We start from the raw sequence: 27,369 nt of genomic DNA, 5'->3' as shown, positions 1-27,369 counted from the left end.
GAAATATTTTTGGCATGTTGTCCTTAGGAAAACTTTTTGGTGAGACTTATTTTTCCATCTGCTTTTGCTGATTTCTCTTTTCTTGATCTCTGATTCCTTGAAAGTTCTTTTCTTCTACCTAATTCCTGAAAGTGTCCCCTGGACATCTTCTGGTAAAGATAATTCTATAATTATAAAGATAAAATGTAATTTAGAAACAGGTTTTTTTCCTTTTAAGTGCTTTGCTTTGAATAGATCACATCATCATCATTTCTTCTGTGAGGAATCATCCAAAGGTTTTTTTCTAGTTAAAAGATTGGAATACTTCCTCCTGGATTATATGGGGTTTGGAGGATCATCTACAAAATTGTTATTAATGTCCTGTTCTTGCTGGCAGAGGCCATGACTCAGTGGGTCCTGTTGTTTTGGTTGCATGATAGTTCAGATGACATATGCTGGTGTTTTTTTTTTTTTTCCTCTGTTTCTTCTTTTTTTAATCTGTTTTGATTTTCTTTAAGTTGACAGCTAAATCAGAACTGATCTATCAGTTTGTGGAACATCTAACACGAGCTGTGGAGAGTTACAAGCAGCGGATGGACTGGCTTACCAGCAGAAGCCGGCAAATTTTTGGTGTCATCTTGGAACAGTGCATCACCATAGTGCTGGATTTTGGTGGCATGCTGGAGGAGGAGCTTAATCTGTGTCAAGATGCTCTAATAATGGTCCTCCGGGAGCAGGTAGCTCACATAGCCAAGTTTAATATCATATGGTGAGTTCCCATTGGAAGGGGATATTTCAGTAAAACTTCATAAGTAGTTTTCTTTTATTTGGAGTTAGGTAACATAATTAACATAGTTCTTTGGGGAGGGAGGAGGTATCACCTTGTCATTTCCTAGAATATGTGATTCCAGGATAAGACCTACAGTAAAAACTTTTTATCTGCTTTGCATGTAGCATCTTCGTTTTTAAATTAGAGATTTACAAACATACTTTTCTTCAATGCATGGTAAGGTCAAAATATGAGAATAAGAATTACATTGAATATATATTTAAGGCCATAAAAATCCTGTCATTTTAGATTTTAGCCTGAATAATGAACTCAGCCTTGTCACAGATATCACTGTTTTCAGACTGAGCTCGTGACTTCCCTTGTAAGTTGATCCCCTTAATACAACAGCAGGTGGCCGGTTTTATAGAATTCCCCGTATTTCAGAGTTTTCACAATTATTTATGGATTCTTGAATTCAAGAGAATTTGGGCTGGAAGGCCAACTTTTCATGTGGAACAGTGGTTTTACCTCCCTGATAGGAAAAATCTGGATGAAGCGGGCATCTCTCTGAGTTTTTCTTTTGAAGAAAATATTTTCAGCTAAACAAATGATGTCTTTGGGGATGACACCTAATTGTGTTCTATCACAGATTCCTATTTCTGTCACAGATATATTACTGAAGGAATAACGTCTTAAGTCTGCAATGCCTTAGCTTTTTGGGAACCTATGCTATCGTATTTAGGCCACTCAGCCTGATTTCTACCCAGAGGGGCCACATAGAGGTGACCCCTCTATGTGTGAGGCAGCCTCTGTCTCAGGGTGGGTTATGATGAACAGCCAAGGCTGGCTCATTAGTCCATGATTCATGTAGTTCTTATAATTATGAATATATAAATGATTCATATAATTTGTTTGATTATAAACACAGAGATAAATAAATTCAAATGGCTTTTCTTTCTTTTCTTTTTTTTTAAAAGATTTTATTTATTCATGAGAGACACAGAGAGAGAGAGGCAGAGATATAGGCAGAGGGAGAAGTAGGCTTCATGCAGGGAGCCCGACGTGGGACTCCATCCTGGGTATCCAGGATTACACCCTGGACTGAAGGCGGTGCTAAACCCCTGAGCCACCTGAGCTGCCCATGGCTTTTCTTTCTTGAGGGGAATTCCATTATTCCTTTCTATGTCCAAACTACATGATTTAAACATATAGTCCCAGGATTTAAAAACTAGTGCTTTGCTGAACTCAATACTATTTTTGATCCAGAGGGGTAACTGATTGGAATTCAGAACAATGAAAACAGCGTTTTAAAAGAATTAGAAATGAAATTTTAGAGAAATAAAATTGCTGCTGATTTATAAATCTTAATGCTGTGAATCTTTATACATTTACTATTAATGGAAGATAGTTGTATATAAACTGGTTGTTTATGAAAATAACTCCCTCAGTAATTTTAATGCAGCTGTTAATATCTACATTTTCGAGATTTTTAAATTCTCCTATATGCATTGTCTTTCCTAGTCAGTACAGCTTATGGAAGATAATGGTGCTTTGGAAAGCAATCTTAAACAGCTCACCTGATATGTGGGTGACTTTTAGAGGGCCAAGAGCTGCATTTTCTTTCTTTCAGCTCTGGTGATGTTAAGTGGCTTGTTGTTCTCAGCTCTGAGACTGAGGGCTGAGAGCTGTGTTGCCCACTGTCCCATGACAGGGCTATGTGATTGCTTTCAGGATTTCTCAGCAGCCTGTGAAATGGCAGGAAAATGCTGCTCCTGTGACAGAACAGTCCATAGCTGCTGCCATCAGTTGGGTTGAGAAACTGCCTTTTGAGCTGGCTGTGAGCCAGGCTAGCCGCCTGGATGTTCTGTTGGAAGCTGGGAAAGACAAAACGGTAAGTGTGCATCCATGGTGAGCCCCAGGTCACATAGGTGGCATCAAGTTTGTCTCTTCACACCCAGTATCCTCATACTGTCTTTCAGCTGACCTGGGTCCTCCCAGCAGCATCCCACAGAGATTCTATCTCTGGCATTGAGGAGCCCTATAAGTCTTAATCCTGTTCACCTCTGAATTTTGAACCAATTGAGAAATAGGTGATGGGCCCCAGGTGGGAATCAAAATAGCAGCTTTGGTGATGGCAGAGCCAGACCAACCAAAATAAGAATCTCTAACCCTGCCTTCTGAGCCTGGCAGGGCTCCCTCTGGGTGATTAGGGCATAGGGTAGACCCTCATTTAGCCAGTGCCAGCAGAGCCACATGCTGCTCACAGCCACTGAGCATTGAGAAAGGACAGGAAATTAGGCATAGTTGTTCATATCTCATATTTTAATTCTGCTCTTTTTATCCTGACAATTAGATAAATCAGTCTGTCTCTTATGGGGGAGAGAGGTTGGGAAGACTCTTCATAGAACCCTGAGTTTAAGGATATAGGGGTTCCCCACATCTATGTTCTGCATCTCTCCCAGTTCCTCTTCTTCACAAATGGGTCTGTCATGTGCTTTTCAAGGTAAAGTATATTTATGCAGATGAATCATCCATTTTTTAATATTACTGCATTCACATGTGCTTTTTGATAGGACCTTTTGAATATGAAGCTTTACTTGGAAGAAGTGTTGAAATGACAATGGTTTATGTTCTTTTAGCCATAAGGGAGTTTGTTTTTGTGAGTGATTCTAAGGATGGGACTTGAAAGGAGTGGCAAGCTAGTGGGGAAGGACTCTGGGCAGGTGGGGTCCTTTGGCAGCCTCAGCTTCCCTGGGGAACAGATCTGCTTTCCTTTTGGATATAAATACTTAATTAGTGCTTATTGATTGATATTAATTAATACTTAATTGCTTCCTCTGCTCTGGACTCTTGGTGATTCTGTGGATTTCGTGCTTTACTTTGCTACATTAAGAAGTCCTTTCTTGGGCAAGGAGGCCATGTGCTAGCACCTTGAAAGGATAGCCCCCAGTGGTCACCAGACTGTTTATTGATACTGAGGATGATAGTTTAAAATTGGAAATGCATTGTTTATCCTTTCGAAGCCAGAGGAACAAATGGTTCCCATTAAAGAACAAAATAGAAGCTACTTTGTTCTTTGGCCTTTCAAGTTTGTTTTAACATCTGTAAAATTTCAATTGTCTGGACACTATAATAAGCATTCACAAATGGAACATTATACAGGCTCTTAGATCCGTGTGCGTGCGTGTGTGTGTGTCCGTGTGAGCATGCCTGTATGTACACACATGCACGCACGGGTGTTCTGTTTCTTTGTTCACCTGGCAACCTCCGTCATAGCTGACTCTGGTGACCTGCCATGACTTGAAGATTTCCTGGTAACCTTTGATTTTCTATTTTACTTCTCTCTGGTTTGTGCTTCTCCTTTTTTGGGTTCATCTCCAGCCCAGGAAATATGGAACAATTAGTGAGTTCCAAGGAAGTTTTATAGAAGAGGAAGAACCCAGAGAGAGGTTAACAGGCACTGATTATCAAATGTCACTTAAAAACTCTTGAGAAGAGACTGTGGAGTATGGCAAATATACAACATGTTCAGACCACTGTATCCTTCTTCCTAGAGCTTATATCTGATGTGGTTCCCTCGGAAAATTCTAGTAACTGCAACTGCTTCCTATATAAAAATGCCATGCCCTATATTGGTGAGGTGTGTAGAGTGGGAAGAAGAACTGGTTCCCCTGAGGGACTGCTCCTCTGCCCTATGCCCTCATGCCCACCCCACTGAGTTTCAAATTGATCCACATAGCTGGAGTTTTCTATAAATAGAAAAGATATAAGGTTTAAGAAACTTTTGAATAGCAAATCTCAGTACCCAGACTTTTGCTAACAAGGATAATCTGCTTGGGTTAGCATCTCCCATGAGTGAGTCCTGAGAAGAATCCGGAGAGTGAGTATAATCTTGATTAGGTTAACATGGAAGTTGGGTTTTTGTACCTGATCCACATGAGGAGGAAGGGCCTACTGATGCACTGGGTAAGGGTGAAGGAGGATGCTCAGAGGCTGTTGGCCTCCTCCAGAAGTGGGCTTTGTACCCCTAGTTGGGTAAGAAGACTGATGAGGCAGGAATGACTGAGGGTGAGCCTTCGAATCCAGAGGCACCAGGCAGTGTGGGGTCTGCTTGAATCCCAGCTCTGATGGCAGCATGTAGAAAGCACTACTGATGGACGAAGTATCCTGTTGTGTCCTGTGTCAAAGGGCCTGGCTTATGGGGAAGGCAGCCTGTGGGGTACCGAGGCAACATCTGGCAGTTTAGAGGGGCTGCATTGTCCTCAGAGCCCAGGTATGCTGTCCAGTGCAGGGTGTCTGCTCTGCAGTGTCTCGTGGTCCCAGGATGCATCTTTGAGAGGTTGGTAGCTTTCTTGGCCTTAATGAGGAGGGAGGGATATTGTTCTGGGAGGCCCTGGAAGGCCTGCTAATTCAGGTTATGAGGAATTTTTGGGAAAGAAAGGGCTGGCTATCCAAAGCCCTGATTCCCAACTACCTAAGAAGGCTAACTGAGGGGGCTTTGCTCCTACTTTCAGCAGAAGGCTACCTGCCCAAAGGGTCCCTGTGTTTCTTGTGTGTTGTCTCAGCCTCTTTTCCATCCAGCTGATAGGCACACATTTGTTTATTTAAAACAAAAATCCTTTTCACTGATAGAGTAACTGGGTGAATTAGAGACAGACCCGTATGTTTCCATAAGGAACCTTCACCACTAGATAGTAAACTAAAGGGCTGGCCATACCAATCACAAGCTTGGCAGTCAGCCAGCCAGGCATCAGATCTTTTCACCTTGTCCCTAAAAATGACAGTGCCTGGCAAGGGCTTGATAAATGTTTGTTGGACATTGAAGGAATGGAAAATAAACATTGTTGAGATTCTTGAGGTTGGGTCTAGATGTGAGTCCAAGAAATTCCCATTCCCCAAATAATACAGATTTGAGTTTTTGGAATTGAAGGGTGAGAGTCTGCATGTGGGACCAGCAGATGAATTTGCTGAGCTTTGGGTGGAGACAGGGACCCTGAAGCCTGGCAGGCCAGAAAGTTTGTGGTAGTCAGGGGTGTTAGGAAGGATTAGAGAACTGAGCCAGATTGACATCAAGAGGACAATAACCACTATGAGGGTATCAGAAAATCAAAATGGGCTGAATAAGGAAAGGGCTACCCCAGGTATAGGGAAAATCTGAAAGTCAGATCCAAGGTCTGGAGTTGGTCAAAACTGTTGAAACAGCCAAAGTTTGATGAAGAACAAGACAGAATTTTGCTAGGCTTTTCATTGCTGTTCTGGTTGACTTTCATTCTTGGAGAGTGGAGTTTTTTACAGCCAGAGGCTTCTGACAGGCTATAGCAGAGGACAGTCAGGTAGAAGCAGCTGCTGCCAGTCTGGTTCTCTTTTCCTACAAACCTATGTCTGAGAAGATGTCAAGGCCTCTTTAGCTGGGCTAAATGCAGGTTGCTGTGGACAGCTGCAGAGCAAATGACTGAGGCAGAATAAGACATTTCAAGTGGAAACAGAAATGCTCTACCCTATTTTATGTTGTGTAAAATGACAAGAGTTTTTGACTCACAGTAAAATAACTGAATGGAACCCAAAATACTTCCTATATCTTGTGCTATCCAATTCAGTACAAATTAGCATTTAGGGAAATGCTGGTCAGTGAGAAAGTTGCTCCCGGTCCTGGCTGCTGCTGCTAATCCTCAAGACCGGCCCTTGCCCTGAGATGCTCAGAAGTACTGGGTCAGGGGAGAGGATTCCACTGAGGACACTTCCCTTGAACCATATAACCTCACCCAGTTTTTGGTCAGTGATGTTGATATCAGGGGTGGGAGCCTTGGATGGTGTGGGAGCCAAGGAAGTGAAAACAGTGCCTGTCTCTGGCCACCTTCCTCTCTCATAATCTTGCTCGCACAGTTCTGGGATTCACATCCGTCTCTAAGAGGTGACTAGCCTTGCCATGATGAGCCAACAGAATCAACTGCAAAGGCAGAAGCTCGTGGGGTTAGGCAGCTGAAAGACCAGGTCAATTAACCTGCCCAGACCTCAGTTTCTTCATCTGTAAACTGAGTGTGGTAATAAGAATTCATTTTTCCATGGGACTGTTGTGAGCTTTGAATAAAATAATTCATGTTGGCTTATCCCAAAGAGCAGATGACCCCAAAGCCAGGTCACTTTAAAAGGCATTTTGCCAGTTTGTGGGGGATGGGACTAGGTAAGCATATTTGCCTTCCTCTTCTTTTTTTCTCAGTGTCATTATGTGAGTGGAAACGAGAGGCAGGAAGGCAGTGTACAGGAGTGGATTGGGGGTGGGATAGGTGGTCTCATTAGAGAGCATGTCCCAGGAAATCCATAGCATGGATAACTGAAAACATAGGCAATTAAGAAGCTGAGACGTGAACTTAATAGTGAATAATCCCATAGACTGAGTAAAGACTCACTCCTGACTCACTGCTGGCTACTGCAACTTTTAGCTTGATGAAATCTCAAGGGAAAAACATTTCTGCACAAGGATTTCAGACTTTTAGGTCATCGCCAGAGCAGAGCAGCTGAGTTGGCATGATGTGCAACAGAGATGTAGCATGTCAGAAGCCTTTGACGGACCACCTAGAGATGTTTGTCCTCACTCATTCCCTTGTTGAACTAACAAATCTTAGAAAATACTCCCTGTGTCTGTTCTCCTCCATTGGGCCACATGTGACTGTAGATCCTTCTGTGAGGTGGAACCTGTCGCCAGGGTAAGGTTGGGCCTGGACTCAGCCAGAGCACTAATAACAGTGTGGCGAAGGGGAGCCTGTTTAACATATCTCAGCGAGATAACGAGTGACACAGGGGGAGAAGGGAAAGAAAATGCATTTGTTGGGAGAAGAATATTAGTTGCCTCACATGGAATGTGGAGAACTCCATTTCTTCCTTCTTTCAGTGTTTTTTCTGCCTCTCGGTAAATGGCTGAAAGAGAGAAACATCGTAGCTCAGTCTTTACTTCCCATTAGGTCCTTTTTTGAAATCAGGGAGTGGGTTTGAAAGGCCCTAGAGAGAGTCATGGGGTGGGGTGGGCTTTTCTGGTTGTCGCTGGAGTAGGCTGCTCCCAGCTCCACCCCTGGCCGTGGCCTCACTCCCAAGCAGAGCCCCCGGCCACCCTCCTCCCACTGCCTCTTGGGCACAGTCGGCCCCAGCTGCTGCAGCCAGGGTGGCCCAGCCAGCTGGGAGGCTGACCATGAGTCCTCTTATCTCTGGGCCATGTGTGTTTCAGCCCCAGGTTTGAAGTCAAATTAAGGTACCTGACTGTGTACCATCAGCTAACAGGGGTTTGTGATTAGAACAGAGAAAGGCTCATGAGTCCCAAGAGAGTGGTGACATCTATTTATTCCTTCAAAACCAGTGCATTTTCTGGAGTTTCTCCCCCAGGTATCTGTGGAAACAATCAATTGGGATGTTTTAAGGGACAGATGTAGATGATATGTACTCTTAGATCTCTCTGGGTTTTAACTTTCTGAGATATATGCATACATATGTGGAGGTCTTCTTGTTTAAACTCAGTCACGAGGTACACTGCATTACCTTCCTTTTTATAAGTGAAAAACTGAAGCTATATCACTTGCCCAAGTTCACAAAACTCGTTGGTGGTAGGGATATGAAACACCATAGAAGGAAGAATCCTTGGGAAGAGCAAGAACAGTGGGTTGAGGCTGGGGTGGGACCCTGGTCACGGGGCCCCCCTTGGGTGGATTTTGTGTCTCTAAGTTAAGCAGAGAGCACTTTGGGATTTTCTCCTGCCTGGGTGAGGTGTGCATCTCCCAGGTCCCTGGTGGAAGGTTGGGGTGTGTGTATGGTGGGGCTCCTGACATGGATTTGTTCATTCTTCTGTTCTCCTCGTGGCCTGGCATGGTGGCAAGAGTCAAGGCCCAGTGTGTATAGACTTGGCTCCTGACATGCTCCATGAAGTCAGGACAGCCTCATCTTCCCAGGCATGTGTTTCCCTGTGACAGGAGAGCAGAGCATGAACCAAGTGGGAATATGACCTCCTAACCCCTTACTCTGCCTCAGGCTGAGGATAGATGAGTTTGTATTATAGAATTCTGGCATCACCATGGGAAATGGTTAATAAGCTTCCTGCTCACAGTGGCTGTGCCACTCCTGACTGTCTTATGTATCAATGGACTTGGTGGAAGATGTTTTCCATGTTGGCCAATCATATCCTTTTTATATAATACCTGAGACTGTGACCATTGGCAATAGACCATCTTGACACCAGGCCTTGAATATCTCATATCCTGACTTTGGCCCCCTAATGTCCTCACAAAACTTGGAGCAGTGCTGCTATTCTTGCTGTCCTCTACACCCAAAGGCCATTTTGTAGAAATTATATTGCCAGTGAATCCAGTACAAGGCTAGGGCACGTCAGGCAGATAAACTGTCAGTATTACTCTCTTACAGATTGAATCCATTTACTACTTTGTGGTGGGAGATGTTCCTGAGCAAACCAAGGGGCTTCTGCTTCAGAGGGCTTTGGAGATTCCATGCCCTGTCTGCACGGTGTCCTTCAATGCCAGAGGAGAAGGCACTATAGCTTTCTTGAAGGATCTGAGTGCCAAGACCCACAGCAGGTAGGCAGAAAATGTGTTCTTGAGTGGCAGTGGGTGAGCTGCCTGCTTCTGCAAATCAGCAGTAGTTTTCCTAACCAATTTGTTCCTGTGTTATCTTCTTTCCTGTTGCCTTTCATCTCCATGGCTTTTTCTTCTCTTCCTTGTATTAATCTTGCCTTATTCTTTTCTGTAAGTCTGATGCTTTGACTTTAGGGGTCCTTGCTGACCTGGAGGAGACTGCTCCCTCCAAAGCTAGCTACTTCCCAGAGAGCTTAGATGACTCACCCAGGAGTGCACCTGTCATATGTGAGCTAACTGATCCAGAGCCTGCTCTGGTGCCTGCAGGCATTCACACTCAGAACTGCTATTCCCCTGCACTAATCATGCCAGGGCCAGGTACCAGACAACTTGGCGCAGCTCCTACACCCCAGAACCCACTGAAATTCTTCAGTTAGCCAATTCTGAACCTGCCTGCTCTGCCTCACCCATTTTATCCTGCAGAATCCACAATAAAGGCTCTTGCTCCTGTTTTTGCCGTGTTCCCTCATGCCTGCTGACTGGCCCTGTGCTTCCCTGTGTGGTGTGGTGTGCCCCCTTATCTTGGGAACTATATTAGTAGTCATTTTGGGTCACCGTAATAAATACCACAGACTGGATGGCTTAAACAAGAGAAATTTATTTCTCACACTTCTGGAGGTTGTAAAGTCCAAGATCAGAGTACTGGCTGATTCAGTTTCTGGTGAGAGCTCCCTTCCTGGCTTGTAGACAGCTGCCTTCCTAACTCTAACCTCTCATGGGAGGGAGGGAAGGATGGATGAAGGGGGAAAGGAGAGAGAGCGAGCGAGTGCACAAGCATGCCTGTAAGCTCTCAGGTGTATCTTCTTAAAAAGATACTAATCTTGGGGCACCTGGGTGGCTCAGTCAGTTGAGCATCTGACTCTTGATTTCAGCTCAGGTCATGATCTCAGGGTCCTGAGATTGAGTCCCATGGGGCTCTATGCTCAATAGGGAGTCTGTTTGAGATTCTATCCCTCTCCTGTGCCAACCCCATTCCTGCTCACTCTCTTACACACTCTGTCTTTCAAATAAATTAATAAATAAATCTTAAAAAAAAAAAACCCAAAGGATACTAATTGCATTGAATCAGGGCCCTACCTTTATGACCTCATTTAACATTAATTACCTCCTAAAGGCTGTATCTCCAAATATGGTCAAATATAGTTGCATTGGGGCTTAAGTTTTCAACATATGAATTTGGGGGGTGGGAGATACACTATGGTCTACAGCAGCAGCTGTGAGTAGCAAACTGTATTTTCAGTGGCAGTTAAACTGATTCAGTGGCCTCATCATAGCTGAGTAATAACTGAATCTACATTTTTAAAACGTTCCCACCCTCGTCTGTGTGTATAGGTTTAGGTCTCTTGTGGAAAGAGATCAGCTACTTAAGTAGTTGTAAGGAAAATCCTTACAACTTGCCTCAGTTATCCTATCTGAAGTGGGTACAATTTCTGCCATTGAGCATTTGTTCCCAAATTTAATTGCTCATCATGTTTGCCTGGGGAGCTTGTTAATAATTCAGAGGTCCAGGGCTTCACCTTACAGGCTGATTCTACATAATAGAGGGGATCCTGGGAATATGCATATAATCATTCATTTTGCATAAGAGCTGCCTAGAGAGTTTGTTTAAAATGCAGACATGTTGCCCACAGCCCCAGAGATTCTGATTTTTGGGCTCTAGGGGAGGGCCAAGAATATTCATTCTTAACAGGACTCCTGGTGATTCTGAAGACCACTGCTCTGGCTCCCATGAAATATTTTGAAAATTTTTTAACATTAGATGTTTGGCTTTAATCTGGGTTCCCAAATCCCAAATACAAGGGGTCTCCCTGTCCTACTTTTGCTAGTGGAGAGAGTAAAAGGCAACTGGCAGGACCACCTGTCTTGCCGGTCCCCTGCTTAATTCACATGGGGCACTTTCTCTGGGCTGGGGAGAGGTTGGGGGATAATTTAACATAGGAGAAGCTGCCATTCAGCTCCTGACTTCTAGGCTGTGTACAGTTGAGTGTGAGTTTTGCAGAAATGACGACATGTATACTATGTGCTTTCCTGTCCCTGCTCTGGTCCTTGCAAGTGCGTCCAGCTCACAACCGGTGGTGCTCTGGCCTGCCGCACCCCCTGACAGACCCCGTGTCTCTTGGTCGGCATCCGCACACCTTTGGCTGTTGAAGTGCAGTTACTATGGAACTATAAAGGGTGTGCCCTGAGCTGCTCAGCTTGCAGGGAGGCTGGACTCTTGCTTCCCCAACGCCTGGGTCCGTGTCTGAACAGAGCCACCAGCCTACAAAGCAGGTTTTGCTTTCTGCACAGATGAGGGTGTATTAGCCAGAGGAAATGCCTGCCCCTGTTTTCTTTTCTAATCCAGAGAATGGATCAGAGAGTAGGAAGTCCTGGGCACCAAAGGCCTTGGCTCTCAGGGTGTGGGACCTGGCGGGACAAACCTCAGCCATCCCCCCTCTGCCTTGTAAGAGGGTCACAGGACAAAGTAAACTGGCCATTTCTGCTCTGGTGGAAGGACCTGTGGGAGGCAGGCACGGCCAGATTAAGGGTCCATTGTCTGCATGAGGGGCTTTTGGAACAAGGCTGGCTTATTGATTTCCTTCAAGTCCTCATTCTAGTCCCACCTGAAACCCTTTAGAAATAGGCCTGAGTCTTTCCATGGCCCAGGTGAAGCCCCCACACCTCTCCTACCATTTGTGCATCCATCTCTCCATCCCAGCCCCTGCTTGAGGATTTTCTTCATGCTGAGGAACAGGCAGAGGCAGAACTCTTAAGGGGCTGGAGGAGCATTATCCAGAGATCTCCTATTAATCTGAAAGAAATTTCCTGCCATCACCATCTTTTTGGATTCCAGATAATTGGTGTCAAGGGTGTACTTAGCCCATCATTTTGTAGACTACTCTAGGGCTTTTTGAGCTTTAAGGTGCCCATGAACTCCCCAGGGATCTCGTTAAAGTGCTTATTCAGCCTCAGCAGATCCAGGTAGGGCCCAGGAATGTGCATCCCTGACCAGCTCCCAGATGCTGCTGCTGCTCATGGGACCACATTTTGAGGAATCAGGCCCTAAAAGCTTGTCCACACAAGAATTCTTTTCATTAGTGCTTCTACTTAGGTTTTGGGGAGGTGCGTGTTTGCCGAGTTAAAGTTGACTGAAGCCTATCAGCAATTGGCAGATGAGCTAATGGTGCCTGTTGTCGCCAGCTTTCAACACTGAACCCACAGGGCCATGGGCACTGTTGGGGCCTCATTAGACTGTTGGCTTGTCAACATGGTATTGACATGATTGAAGCCTGGGAACAGAAGGATAAATATAAAGCAGAGGATATCATTTTTCCTGGGTCAATAAATACCATTTGCTTGGGCTAATTACCCTCTAATGAAGAGAAGAGTCATCCATTAAAATCCTAACACATTTACAGTTCTCTCTTCTCTTGCCTGCCTGTCTTTTGTTTGGGGGAATTGACCAGGTACAGAGAAAAGCCGTGAAACATCTAAGATGCTTGGCACCACAGCAAGTTCACGGTCCTGGGAGAATGAATAGATGTGTGCACTAGTAGCCTAATGTTGCAAATCTCTTCATGTTTCAGATTCCACGCATTTGCAGAGAGAACAGAGTGTGTGGAGTTTCCCGCATTTGCCATAAAGGATGGTGACAGTGTAATTCCTTGGAATTTAAGGAAACTAAAGGGAAAACCCCCTCCAGGTATCTGGGATCAAAAACCCCCCACGCAACAACACAGTGTGGTTTTTATCTTAGTAACTTCAGATTTTCTGCATCTTTGGGAAATAAAGCACTAGGTAGGGACTCACGGTATCTTTTTTTTATTATTTATATGGTCCAGGGCAGTTCATGATATTAATGCTGAGTTTGTCAACCTAGCAACCAGGCATAAGTTGATTACCACCAAGGGAAGTGGCCTAAGTAATAGGTGTTGAGCTACTGGAGAACCTTCTGGAGATGTGGTCCTGATGTGTCAGTACTGGACTTAGTGCCTGGGAAGGCAGGGCTGCTCTGCTGTCCAGGTGAGCTGGCTGCTGTAGTGAGGACACCCACAGTTCTTGTGGGTTCTCTGTAGCTCCGCCCAGTGACAGTAGTGCTTGTAGATTCATGTGTGGGATTGACCTGCCTCTTGCAAAGGCCAGGGCCCCACAGAAACCTGTGGAGGCAGAGTGAACCTCCCCCTTTCATTCAGAGAGGATGATCAGAGAGTTTAACAAGCATAGAGAGTGAGGTCACAAAATCAGAACTAGGTTCAGAAAAAACCTAGTGCCAGAAGGTTACTCAGAAAACCAAGTGGTGAGAGTTTCTTTGGGGCTGATGAAATTGCAAAGTGACAAAGACACCAAGTGAACTCCACCAAGAAAAGCAGAGAAGGAAGCTTGTGTTTGAGTGTGAGATGCTGTGGTGTGATGGCAAGTAGTGGTCTGAGAGGACCCATCCCCACCTCCACCCTCCTACTCATTTTAAGTCATTGACAGAAATCTCTAGCTTCAATATAAGGCAAGAACTACTCTTGGGAGGAGCGAAGAAGCTACAGGATCTGCTTGACCCTGTCATCTGCTTGACAGGGTCCTCTGTTTACAGGATGGTAGGGAGAGGCTCCCCAGAGAAGGGCACTGGGCCTGAGGAGGACACAGTTGCATTAAGGGGTGAGGTGGTCAGGTGGAGGCCAAGGCCGGGGGTTGAGTCACAAAGCCTGTCCCCTACACACACTTTGTGCCTCCAAGTAAGTAGGGGAGAGCCTCCTCTAGAGCTCAGTGGTGCTTATGGGTGGTACTGTTTCAGGTACCTTATGCCTTTATTGTGATGGTGAAGTGGCTATCTCCAGAGAATTTGAAAAAAATGTCAATTGTTAAGCAAGGTTACTGCTAAATCAAACAGAAAAAAATTAATTCAGGATATATACCATGCCTAGGGAAAGTAATTTGCCAGATTAAACCTCATGGGCAATGTTTCAATCAGGGTAAAGAGTGTGAGGTGGGACCCGTTCCCCAAGACATGCCAGTTTTTGTAAAGGGGTTCAGTTCTGGGTTATGTGTTCCTTGGCAACTTAGTTATAAAGGGAAACCTATCTGGCCATGTAGCTTTACATTTTCAGCATCTACCATCTCCCCAACCCTGTGACTCATACAAATTAAATTATAGATTAAAACAGTTTCTGAGGCTGAAGTGCTCAGAGTGTGGCCTGCCGTTCTAGTGCCATTTCAGTGCACCCACGTTCTGAATTTGAGGAGAGATCCCAAATCCTAAACATACAATCTTGTCTCCTCTATCCATCACAGTGTCCCAGAAATGCCAACATTGCATTTCTCTCACTCAGAAACTGCCCAGAAATCCCTGACAGGCTCTTCTGGAAAATGTGTGGTTTCCAACCTGATCCACAGCCTCAGAGGTAGACGATCAATCCCTCTTGCTCAGTGCCCTTTCCCTATTTCTCACCCTTGGAAAGCAAGCATTTGCCAGTGTGAGTTCACTTGGGCCCCTCTCCGGCCTGGGGAGGGAAGACGCCCCCTCAGGAAATCCTGCTCAGGGGTTTTTTGTGGCTCCTGTTGCATGGAAAGAGACTGTCAAGTGAGGGGTTGGAGGAACACTGCTCAGACAGCTGACCTGGCAACAGGAAGAAATTCCCTGCTATTACTGACTTTCTGGACTCCAGATAATTGTCTTTCAGGGTACAATTTCCCATTACCCCATGCACTACCCCTGTGCAGAAAAGCTGTAGTCAAGATAAATAAACATGTAAAAAACTGTAGTGAAATAATGTAACGTAAAGTTTACCATCTTAACTGTTTCAGTGCACAGTGCAGTAGTGCTAAGAATGTTCGCATTGCTGTGCACCCCATCTCCAGAATTCTTCTCGTCTACAAACCTGAAACTCTGTGCGGGTTAAAATGACAAATCCCCATTCTCCCCTCCCTCAGCTCTGGCATTTACCATTCTACTTTCTGTCTCTGAATTTGACTACTTAGGTACCCCTGTCTGGTATTGGTCATTTTGTGTCTGGCTCCTTTTACTCAGCTTGTGTCCTCCAAGTTCATCCATATTGTAACAGGTGTCAGAATCATCTTGTCTATGTATAGACCATATTTCTTTGTCCGTTTATCCATCAGTGGACGCTTGAGTTGCTTCCACCTTTTGGCTACTGTGCGGAATGCCGCCGTAAACACGCATATACGAATATCTCCTGGAGACTGCTTTGAGTTCTTGGCATATATACCCTAAAGGGAATATCTGGATCACGTATGTTCATTCTGTTTTTAACTTTTGAGGAACGTCTGCATCGTTTTCCATAGCGGCTGCTCTGTTTTTCATTCCCATGGACAGTGGGTACTCCACATCTTCTCCAGCATTATTATTATTATTATTATTTTTTTGGTTTTTGGTTTGTTTTCTTTTTGGTTTTGGTCAGTAGCCATCCTCCTGGGTGGAAGGTGGTATCTCATTGTGGTTTTGATTTGCATTTTCCTAATGATTAGTGATTCTGGGCGTCTTTTCATGTGCTTGTTTAGATAATATTACAGTGCAGTGTTTTAAAAGTTCAAAATTGATGCTAAAAAAGCCATGGTGATCAGAATGTCACAATTTTAAATAAAGACAGGCTCCGGCATTGATGTGTTAAGTCATAATGGAGCCTGGGGTAAAGGGAAAAATGTATGCCTCTGTATACATGTTTTAATTTATTATTATTTTTAAAGTATTTTTTATTTATTTGAGACACACACACACACACACACACACACGCACACGCAGAGGGAGAAGCAGGCTCCATGCAGAGAGCCTGACATGGGACTCGATCCCGGGTCTCCAGGATCATGCCCTGGGCTGAAACCAGCGCTAAACCGCTGTGCCACCCGGGCTGCCCTAATTTATTATTTTTAATGATTGTGTCTGGGTTATTAAAATAGTTGAAAAGTATTGAAGAATTAAGATACAGGTGTATTGAAATGATGGTATTTTAAATTTAAATACTTTGGGAGTACATTTATAGCTCTTGCTGAAGTTTTTTTTTTATCAATCAAGCATGGTTACTGCTTGCTCAATCCTGTCCCACCATGTAACCTCACTTTTGCATAGGGCCCCTACTTTCTAGCTCTGTCTTGATGTTTGCTGCCTCTGTAGAGCAACACATATTCACTCTAAATTGAGTCCTCAAAGATGCCTCTCCCACTGCCTTTACTTGGGTTTTTTCATCCCCTCTGCACATGTATTACCTTTCCGAGGACTCTTTCCTGACCCTCCTCTGCTGCTCTTCCCCTCTCAGGCTGCTTGTGAGGCATCTGCTTGTGGCTAATGAGTCACCACCAACAGGACAGCATCTCTTAGTGATGGTTTGGGAAGGGTCCAGAAACCAGGGCAGCCAAGAATCTCTTTATAAACTCTGGTATGCAAGATAGAGCTGTTAAAAATTTCATAGTCTTATTTTTGTCACTACCTCATTCCCATTTTCTCACACATTAGGGAGAGTTGTGCAGACTGTTTTTCCCCTGCTGTGGACATCCCCTGAATCCTGCAATCACAGAGTAATGTAATGACAGTAATGACAAAGGGAAAGGGGTGTGTGTGTGTGTGTGTGTGTGTGTGTGTGTGTGTAGGGTGCAGTAGTGATATTGGAGAGGTCATGGCATGGTCTCAGCCATCTACATTTCTGAAGCAAATCTCCACCTTTCAAGAAAGGAATGGTTTGCCACCTGCAAAAGATAGGGCTAGGTCACTGAATGGCCCTGGGCTCTCCGCCATCAGCAGCGCTGGGATGGCCAGGTCATAATATGCCGGGCTCTCAGGAGTTGGATGTGGGAACCTGGGCGCTGGGTGGGCTCCTTACCTTTCACTTCTGGGGATGACTTCCTGCCTTAGAGAGTCTGCCTTCTCCCAGCGCAGGCTCCATCACCCCCAGATGGGCCCTCCTCACTGTGGAGAACAGGATTTTTGGTTTAGATATAGGAATTGTGGGAGATTAATTCTGGCAGATGACGCCTACTTGAAGCTGTGATTCTGTGCTTTCCATCCTCACAGCCATCCTTCCCCTCAGCTTTCTGCCTGGAGCTGACTGGGTCCCTGCCTGCGTTCACACTCACGGGGCAGTGAGCAACAGCACTCTCCTCCCGTGCTTCTCTCCATGTAGGTGTCCTGCCTCTTTTTCTTTTTTTTCTGGGCTTGACTATCTGTTGGAGAGGAGGAGGGGTACCAACAGAGCCTAATTACTGTGGGACCAGTGTGGTGCTGCCTCCGGGAGCTCTTCTGAGCCATCCGGCCCCCCTTCGGCAGGACTTCCCTTCTAGTTAATGAGGATGGGTTCTCTTCATGGTCTTTATATATCATGAAATATTCATCTCATCCATAAGCAAAATAAAACAGAGCCATTTGAGCTTCCCTGAATTCTAAGCACTTTTTTTTTTTTTTTTTTTTTTTTTTTAAAGAAAAGATTCCTCTCCAGGACTGGGTAGTACTTTCACTGTTCTTGCCTGGGCCAGGCTTCCCCCTCCCCCGTAGTCTCCTGGCATGTGTCCAGGCCACCTCTTTGATGGCAGGTTAAGAAGTGAGTCAGATGGGCAGGTAGCAGGGTCTCCTTGTGTTGGTGGCTGGCTCCTGAAGAATCTGTGGACTTTAGCTTCCTAATCCTCTACACAGATTCTATGATTCTGTGATTCTGGAGGTAATCCCATCAGTCAAGGGAATAGACAGAGGTGTGTACCTGTGGAAACCAGTCTATAATCACAGAATCACAGAATCCCCACTGAGCAGGGAGCCTGATGTGGGACTTGATCCCATGACCCCAATATCATGACCTGAGCCAAAGGCAGATGATCAACCACTGATCCACTCAGGTACCCCAAATTATATCTTTAAATATTTGTTCTGTTTCATTGGTTTTTATTATTTTAAAGTATAAATTATTTTTTATTATTTTCAAATTTAAGAAAAACTTAGACATTGCTTGGTATGTGCCAAGTACTATTCCAGACTCTTATCAAATTTTAAGTCATTGGGTTCCCTGGGTGGCTCAGTGGTTTGGCGCCTGCCTTTGGCCCAGGGCGTGGTCCTGGAGTCCCAGGATCGAGTCCCACATCAGGCTCCCTGCATGGAGCCTGCTTCTCCCTCTGCCTTTGTCTCTGCCTCTCTCTCTCTCTCTGTGTCTCTCATGAATAAATAAATAAATAAATAACCCAAATTTTAAGTCATTTAATCTTTATAATGACCCTGTGGAGTAGATACTATTATTATCTTCATTTTAGTGATGGAGAAACTAAGACAAAGAGGTTATGAAGCTTCTGCAAATTCATATAGCAGAAAGGGCTAAGATTCAGACTCAGTTTATTCTCTTAACCTTTGCATCATGCTGGTTTTCTTCTTCAGGGACTCATTTTTTGTGTAAGGTATGATAGATTTCCATGGACTATCATATCTATCATTTTCCCTCTAATATTTTATTTTATTTTTGAATTTTATGTATTTAATATCTAATATTTTAAAAATACTTATGTTCATGTTCACCTTCTCTGGTTTCTTACAGTGAGTTCCATAGTATATTTTCTTCATTGAATTTCTACCAATTTCATCTGTGATTTGGTTTCTTCTTTCCTGAATATTTCATCTCTTCCTGTTTATTGCCATCTTACTCTTGAGTTCTTGTATTTTTGCTTCATTTTCTTCCTTCTTTGAGATGATGGCTTCATATATATTTTTTAACTTATGGTGAAATATTGATCATAATTTTTCATGTGTTTCTTGATAACATTTTTAGTGAATATTACTCATCTCTTGATAGTTTTGCTGTTCTTTTTTTTCATTATAGTAGCCTTGTTTGGATGCTGTGTGCATCCTTTTTATTATTCATAACTAAAGAGAGATAAGATAGATATCTGTATGGAGGTTGTATGGGAGGTAGTGAGGCAGGGGTCTGTGCTTCACTGCTCAAAGGCTTGCTTCTCTGCTGCTCAGAGAGAGAGGTTCCTACAAGTAAGTCTGTGCTGGGTGACACTTTGTGAAGCCTTACCTCTTCTGCTTTTCTCTAACAAATAGACTTTTGCTATAGCCCTTGTCATTGAGGTTCAAGTATCCAGTGTTGCCAACCAGGCACACCCTTGACTTTGGGTGGGTCATCCACTTTCTAATACCTGCCCTAGCTGTCTGGACCATTCCAGGTGCACTTTCTCTGTGCTTACTTCACAGCTTCTGCCTATTTCAGCTGCTCTTGACAACCCTTAGCTGGATGTTTGGTGGAAGAAGGCAAATGTGTTTTCTTTTTTAATTCTCATACTCACCCCCCATAATCTTTAGGAAAAAGAAAAGATACTGAGTTATATAGTTGTGTTTATCCTGGAAGTAAAGACTAAGTCTGGAATGTTCAGAGATGTATTAAAGTGAGCTCTAAAACCAACGTGAAACCTGATGTCTTCATCTTTTGTATGGGGTGGACAGTATCTTTCACTTTTTCTTGTCACCCATTTATGTGTCATGTATTATGTTACCAGTCACTTTATTTATATAAAATTAATAAAGTATCATTTGAACACTTAGCACATCTTTTATCAACTTCTCAAATTCCAAAATATTTTCCAATAGGTTGGCATAAAATTCTGGTGTTTTAAAGAGTACAATTTGTAAATTTTAAAAAAGTAACATTTTTGGTCATTTTTTTCCCTTCCCACTATTTCTTAGAAACCATGATATATCACTTCTAATTATTGGGTGAGACTGATAAAGTGTACTGACCTGCTCAGTGTTTAACTCTTGTTACTTTAAAGGGTTTTTTCCCAAAATGATTAAAACTGGTGTGTGTGTGTGTGTGTGTGTGTGTGTGTGTGTGTGTTGTTAGGTGCATTATATACATTACCTCATTTAATCCTCAAAACAAGTATGTGAAGTGAGTGGTGGTATTATTCCAATTTTTCAAAAGAAAAACAGCCTTTGAATTCTTTTTTAAAGTTACATGACTGGTAAAAAGACAGAGCAGAAGGTCTGAGCCTAGGCTGTCATAAACATTATGCTTTCCTGCACTGTGCATAGTGTAGACAATTTAGAAAATACAGAGAAAAAGGAAGATAAATATTGTTGCCACCCAGAGATTTTTACTATTGAACAGACTGGTGTATTTCCTTCCAGTGTTCTTTATTGTATACTTTTTAAAAGAAAATTAAAGCATCAGCATCATATTATGTGCCACTTTGAATATTGCATTTTCCTTAATATCATAGCAAGTATTTTTCCATGTTCTTATAAAACTTCTGTAAGTGATATTAAAAGATACACAATTTGACTTTTGACCAACACAAGGGTTAAGAGCATCAAACCCTAAGCAGTAAAAAATCCACATTAACTTCTGACTCCCTGAAAACTTAACTACTAATAGCCTATTGTTGACCAGAAGCCTTATGATAACAAAAACAGTTGATTCACATATTTATTTTTATGTTATATGTGTTAAATATTGTGTTCTTATAATAAAGTAAGCTAGAATAAAGAAATGTTTTAAGAAAATCATAAGAGAAAATGTTTATAGTACTGTGCTGTATTGAAAAAAAATCTGTGTATAAGTGGTCCCACATAATTCAAACCCATGTTGTTTAAGGGTCATTTGTACTTCATTAAAGTGGTATACTATGATTTTATAAATCACTTGTTGTTGGACATTTGGGTAAGTTTGAATTTTTTTTGCTATTAGAGATAGTAAAGCACTTATCTTTTTCTGTGGTGTATTTCCTCCTGTATTTTAGACTTTTGGGGGAATAGATTTCCTAGTAGTGAAGATACTGGATCAACATGTTTGAACATTTTGATTAGTCTCTTACATGGACTTGCTTTCCAAAAACTGTTTTAAGTTGGTATAACTCAAGTCAACAGTGTATGGGGAATCTCCATTTCATGGAAACTGAATTTGCATAAAAATTGTTATCTCATTTATATCTGAATTTCTTCCATGAAGAAACTAATGTCATTAGTAGTAAATACTAGTGGAATTGGACATTTTTGTATTTAACTTCCTTTATGAAGTACCTGCTTGTCTTTTGCCCATTTAAGTCTTGTATTTCTTATCATATCACGTGAACTCTTTGTATATTAATGACATTAACTCACCAGTATTATTACTTATTGATAGTTTATCCTAGTTATTGTTTTCCTTTTCATTTTGGCCATCATTTATATGCACCCTTAAAATTTGCATGGCAAGTTCAGTCTGTCAATTCTGTAACTTCTTTGTGATTCCGTATCTTTTCCTTTTGGTCTTTATGGCCTGAATTGAAAGTGAAAACAAAGATCTTTTTGGTCCCTCTAGATTTGTTTTTGAGGTGTGGTGTAATGTAAGGATTGTAAACAGATTTTTCCTTAAATAGCTAACAGTTGAATTCACATCATTCATACTCATGAACCTTTATCTTTCTTCACTGATGTCTGTGGCTTCCTTTGTAATATATTGCATCCCTGGGTGTAGGCTTGCTCCTGGGCCATCTGCCCTGCTCCATTGCCCTTTCCTGTTCTTGGCTTTCCTTTCTGGTGGTGACCTTTTGACATTAATTGGTCTTTCATCCTGCCCTGGATATTTATTGTAGATGTGAAAAACAAATCTGCTGTTATCCAAATCTTCATTTTGGGTGTTACCGGACTGAATCTTCTGAGGGGAGAGCACGTGTGCTTGGTTTCTGTGCTTCAGTAAATACTTACTTGTTTTCTCACAATATCCATGGACATTTTAAGGTTTTTATTTTTTGTACATGATACCTTTTTCTTTCCCTCCTTTCTCTTTTTTTCTTTTCTCCAGTCCTCTTCGCACACTATTTATTAATATAGTTTTGGGGAGGTCCAGTGGTACAACTTGAAAGCAAAACAAAAGATTGAGCTGTATCAGTGGTTTGCTTACTACAGCTTGTCAGTGTATTACATCCTTAAAGAAAATTTGGGAGAATAACGTTGGCATTTTTACTTATCATCAAGTAGAGATGGCTGTAATTATTCTCTAAAGTTTCCAAAGTCATTTAGAATGCTCCACCATAAACTAACAGAGACTGGGTAAACTAGATGCATTGCTACAAATTCTGATTTCATTTTATTTTGACATTTGATACTTATTGGCAAGTAGATATTTATAGGAGTCTGCCTTTCTCATAATGGGTTTAATAAAGAAATTATAGTAGTATCTGCAAATAAATTAATTATGCATGAATTATTACCAACTTTTAGGCTTTGTATTTTGGGGTAATTCCTTACATCAGTCTCTTCCTCTAAGAAAGTAAAAACTAGTTGTAGGCTGAGAGCAATTTTGTCTTGTTTCTTATTTCGTTGCAAAGACAACAATTGATATATCATGTATAGTCCTTTATTCTGCTCTTGCTTTGGGTTCTTGTATGTGTATTAATTCCCTGGAAGAATTTCCCTCCACATTGAAGTTTTTCCTGTTTATTTTTCTAGGATGTTCTTTTCAGGTGATGGAAAGCTTTTCCATTGTTTTGACAGAGACTGCTTAGGATGGTACATTAAATAGCACATGACATTTTAAGTTGTTCTTACATTACCTCCCAAGTGTTTAAGGTCAATCTTCTTTGACTGTCAAGAATGTTTAGAGAGAGGATAGGAAGGGGACTAGGGTTTGTGGCACGTCCTGCGTTAGCCCTCTTGAGCAGTTGTGCAGATGGTGGTGGCTACCCACCTCAGGGATCAAGAGGAGATTGCCTCTAACCCTGATTCTGTGGCCAGGAGCTGTCTAAAGACCTTCCTCCTGGACTTCTTTTATGGGAGAACTTTTATGGGACGAGGCATAGCCTTTTGTTCCCCTTGCCCTCTGGGATCCTCTGACTGCCAGCCCTGTGTTTGGTTTTCCCCAATCAGCCTGGATGAAAATTCAGCTCTTCTGTTATTTCCTTCTACTGCCCTTCTCTCACACTTTTCATTAGGAGTGACTTTAAATGCTACTGACCCTCTGGAAGTTGAGAAAAAACTGACATACATCCTCCTTGGCTCTTCCCTTCTATTTTCTCCTTTTGGGTTTCTGAAGCCTCTCACCATTCCTTTTTAATCCTAATGATGTGTATCTTGTAGTTGGGGTTTTTGATCTTCTTGGACCTGTTGGTTTATAGTTTCCATCAAATTTAGAAAGATTCAGCCATTATTTCTTAATCACAGGTCTATAGGTCAACTGTAGTTTGGTAAATCTAGGATGGACTTATCCTTTCTTAACTGGTGCTATCCAGGATATATTCTTATTGTCATGAATAGCATGAGCACAAGAGCCAGGCCAAACCATGCAGCCATACGTAAGGCCCCTGCTCATGTCATGTCCACTAACATTCCATTGGCCAAAGCCAATTACATAACTAAGTCCAACATCAGTGGGATGGGGAGGGAAGTAAATTTTTGCTAACAGCAATGGAAGCTTTCACAATCTTTTGTTCTTGTGTGGTTCTTTTTTTGGTTCTGGAAAACACTGCTGCTGGAAAGTGAATCAACTTTGGAATTAGACCTAGATTCAAACCCTAGTTTTGCCACTAACTATTTGTGTGACCTTAGCAAGTTACCTAACATTTCTAAACTATGTTCCCTCAGTTGTAAAAATGGTAATAACAGCATTTACCTCATACGGTTTTTGGGAAAATTAAAACATGTAACACACATGGAAATGTCTAGTGCAAAGTTGGCATTCAGTTAATGTTAGTTTCCTTTTGGGATTCCAAGTGGGCTTTTATTGCAGATACTGGTTCTAGAAAGTAAAACAATTTGACATGATACAAAAGCCTCTGTCATAAAGAATATTTTTAGAATAGTCATGATATTAACCATTTTATTTTCTTTTTTTTTTTTTTTAATTTTTTTATTTATTTATGATAGTTACAGAGAGAGAGAGAGAGGCAGAGACACAGGCAGAGGGAGAAGCAGGCTCCATGCACCGGGAGCCCGACGTGGGACTCGATCCCGGGTCTCCAGGATCGCGCCCTAGGCCAAAGGCAGGCGCCAAACCGCTGCGCCACCCAGGGATCCCAACCATTTTATTTTCATTCACAATGATGGATGAGAATTGGCATTTGGATCCAGGAAGTAATACAGTACTGTTCAACTATGTCCTGATAGGATGAAAGTCCATTTTTAAGGGAGTACCCATTCTTCTGGTAGAAGTAGTAAGTAGGACTGTACTATGGGGCCTTTTCTCCATGCCTTTGTCCTACTTTCCTGTTGTCAGACTGGACTTAGGGAGAAGCTCGAATGGTGCAAGAATAGTTGTAAATTGGATGTGGTAGTTTTCAATTCTCAGAAGCTTTTGTGTAGATTGTTCTGGATGGGGTCTGGGTTATTGCTCTTTGGGGGAAGTAGCTGGTACTTTCCAGTGACTATATCTTTTTTTTTTTTTTAAGATTTATTTATTTATGATAGACATAGAGAGAGAGAGAGAGAGAGAGAGAGGCAGAGACCCAGGCAGAGGGAGAAGCAGGCTCCCTGCAGGGAGCCCGACGCGGGACTCGATCCTGGGACTCCAGGATCGTGCCATGGGCCCAAAGGCAGGCACTAAACCGCTGAGCCACCCAGGGATCCCCCAGTGACTATATCTTAATTTTTAAGGGATATGGTCCTAATCCTATGGGGAGCTGGCCACTCCTTAGGTTGTGAAAGCCCTATGAGCCTCAAGTGAGGGGTCTATTTGGTGGTTTGGGATCTCCCTTTTAGGAAGGAAAAAGACTTCTGTTCTCTTGGGTTTGGAGCAGGCCTCATATTTTATATTGGTTCTCTTTTCTTGTTTTATCCTTGAAAAATTTAATTAAACTAAAATGGTAAATATGCAATAAGAAAATCATGTTAGGGCTGCCTGGGTGGCTCAGTGGTTGGGCATCTGCCTTAGCCTCAGGTCGTGATCCCAAGATCTGGGATCCAGTCCCTCATCGGGTTCCTGTGAAGAGCCTGCTTCTCCCTCTTTTTATGTCTCTGCCTCTCCCTTTCTGTCTGTGTCTCTCATGAATAAATAAATAAATCTTAAAAAAAAAAAAAAGAAAATCATGTTAGAGTAAAAATGTCCACTTAAGGGCATCAGGCTAAAAAAAGGAAAGAATTCTGGCATTGATGTAGCTCTCCTGGGATCTAGACTGATTGATGACACTGAAAGTGGACTTAATTTAGATGGTCTATGATGTCAGGCTCTTCAGAATTGGAAATTCAAGACACTCCTATGGTAGAATGAGCATCCAGGCTGACAGCCAGGGTCAGAGCTCAGAGCTCCCACTTCAACCCAGAGCATCACACTTTATACCTGAGGAGCAGATGGAGGAGGAGTGGGGTGGGGGGAGGGAGGAGGAGGAGAAGGAGGAGAAAAATGAAGAGGAAGAGGAGGAGGCAAACTAGACAATTGGGGCAAAGTTGTAACTTCAACATGGTTTCATATATACAACCAAAAGAGCTATCAGCTCAGGACCCTCTCATGGTTCCAGGAGGTCAGAGATGGGCAGCACAGCACCTTTCACTTATATCTGTACCCATGTCAAGCATTGGTAATGAATTCCTCATCGTCCTTGCCACTGAGCAGCACTGCCCTAGGCCTCTGTATCGCTCGCTGGCCAGCCTCTAAGTGAGTGGAACTACAAACAGTTCACTGTACTCACCACCATATTGGCTCTTGACTCCAAGAAAACACTTTTCAATGAATAAATAAAAAGGAGTATCAGGTAATAGGAAAAGGCACTGTTTTTTCTGAGAATGTTTTTGTTTGTGTCTGGTATTCTTGGCAAAATGGAGTCAAAAAAGCTGCTCAGATCAGCTAGTTTTATTCTGAAGTCAAAAAATGGTATAGCTGTAAAAATTTGGCTGATTCTACCTTTGGAAACTGTACTTTTCTGTGTGTGTTGGTGGAGATAAATGCATGAACTAAAACTAAATATTATGAAACCAAACTTTATTTACTTTAAGATATGTTCAGGCTGTTAGGCTTGGAGAGAAAAAATAACCAAGTTGTGTTCTTGGAAGGCACTTCCGATCTTTAATTAGATATTTAAAGTTTACTGGCCCATCACTCAGGCTTGGCATTGCCTCTTTGTTTCTAATCTCTGATTTAATTTAGAAGCACTGATTGTAACTTACTGACAGCAGGAGGCTCTCTCAGAGGTCTTCTTTCTCCCTAGAACTCAGTTTAATTCAATGGATGATGCTGGAGCATCTGCACTTCCAAAATTGTTGTCACATTACAGTTTTCAAGGCTGAGAGACTTTAATTATCTCTGGAGTCCTGCTCCTTCCAATAACGGTTAGCCTTGAATTTCTGTGAGATGGTGCTCTGGTTAGTTAACAAGCATTTGTTCAACATCTTCTGTGTCTTTAGAAGCTCACAAAGGCTGAGGAGGAGATTCTGAAGGAATAAAAGACAAAGTTCCTATTCAGGAAACCCCAAACTTGTAGAATATTGATTATACTTCTGCTTGTTGATTTAAAAGTTGTCCTTTCCCACCATAACTCCAGGAGCCCAGTTTAGGATTTAAGAATTTCCCACCTCCACCTCTACCTTCTTTTTCTCTACCTCTGGTAGGTGTTAAGGCCTAGTTTTCCTAACCAGAGAGTAAGACACTTTCATGGCAGGGAACCCCTGTATCCCTTCCCCTATAGTGGGTTTGTATTCCAGGTTCCTTTGTTATTCTCAGCTCCTGGCTGCAGTATAGCCTGTCAGCAGGATGCCTCCACTGTTCACTGTAGTCCTTTTTTGGCACCAGGCAGTGGTGGGCACAGCCCAGTTTTCTGGTCACCAACACAATCAATCTTTTAGAATCCCACTGAAATAATTGAGTGGATCCAGACATCTTGCATCACCTAACAAAATATATGGCATAGAGTAATCCCTCAAGAATCTCTTAAAAATTAAAATGAATTACTAGGTAAAAGAACTAGTGTCAATTTCTGATTACCTTTGAATAAACTTGCCCTGGATTTGAGGGGACATTTGCTTTTGAAAGTCAAATACCAGGCTGAGCTCTGGGGATACATGTTGAAAAAGGAAGTCCCTCTCCTTAGGAAGTTTATGCTCTGGAACAGCCTATTTGGAAGTGTCTACCA

General features: G+C 42.6%; 1 protein-coding gene across 13 annotated transcripts in view; it reads left to right on the top strand.

The window, feature by feature from the left end:
* The window catches only part of VWA3B (von Willebrand factor A domain containing 3B), a 256,215-nt gene that overhangs the window by 16,110 nt on the left and 212,736 nt on the right, over positions 1-27,369 (top strand). For all 13 annotated transcript variants that reach the window (XR_012003285.1, XR_012003287.1, XR_012003286.1 and 10 more), the window contains 4 exons: positions 498-748; positions 2,480-2,639; positions 9,152-9,321; positions 12,945-13,060. Coding sequence is in view for 8 of the 13 variants with exons in the window: in XM_072768076.1 (XP_072624177.1) it covers positions 498-748; positions 2,480-2,639; positions 9,152-9,321; positions 12,945-13,060 (697 nt within the window). In the remaining 5 variants the exon portion in view is untranslated. The remainder of the gene's footprint in view (positions 1-497; positions 749-2,479; positions 2,640-9,151; positions 9,322-12,944; positions 13,061-27,369) is intronic.

Source organism: Canis lupus, chromosome 11 (assembly GCF_048164855.1).
Source record: "Canis lupus baileyi chromosome 11, mCanLup2.hap1, whole genome shotgun sequence".
In the NCBI taxonomy this organism is placed as follows: domain Eukaryota; kingdom Metazoa; phylum Chordata; class Mammalia; order Carnivora; family Canidae; genus Canis; species Canis lupus.
Note: the sequence above shows the minus strand (reverse complement) of the source record. Positions and strands in the feature narration are given on the sequence as shown.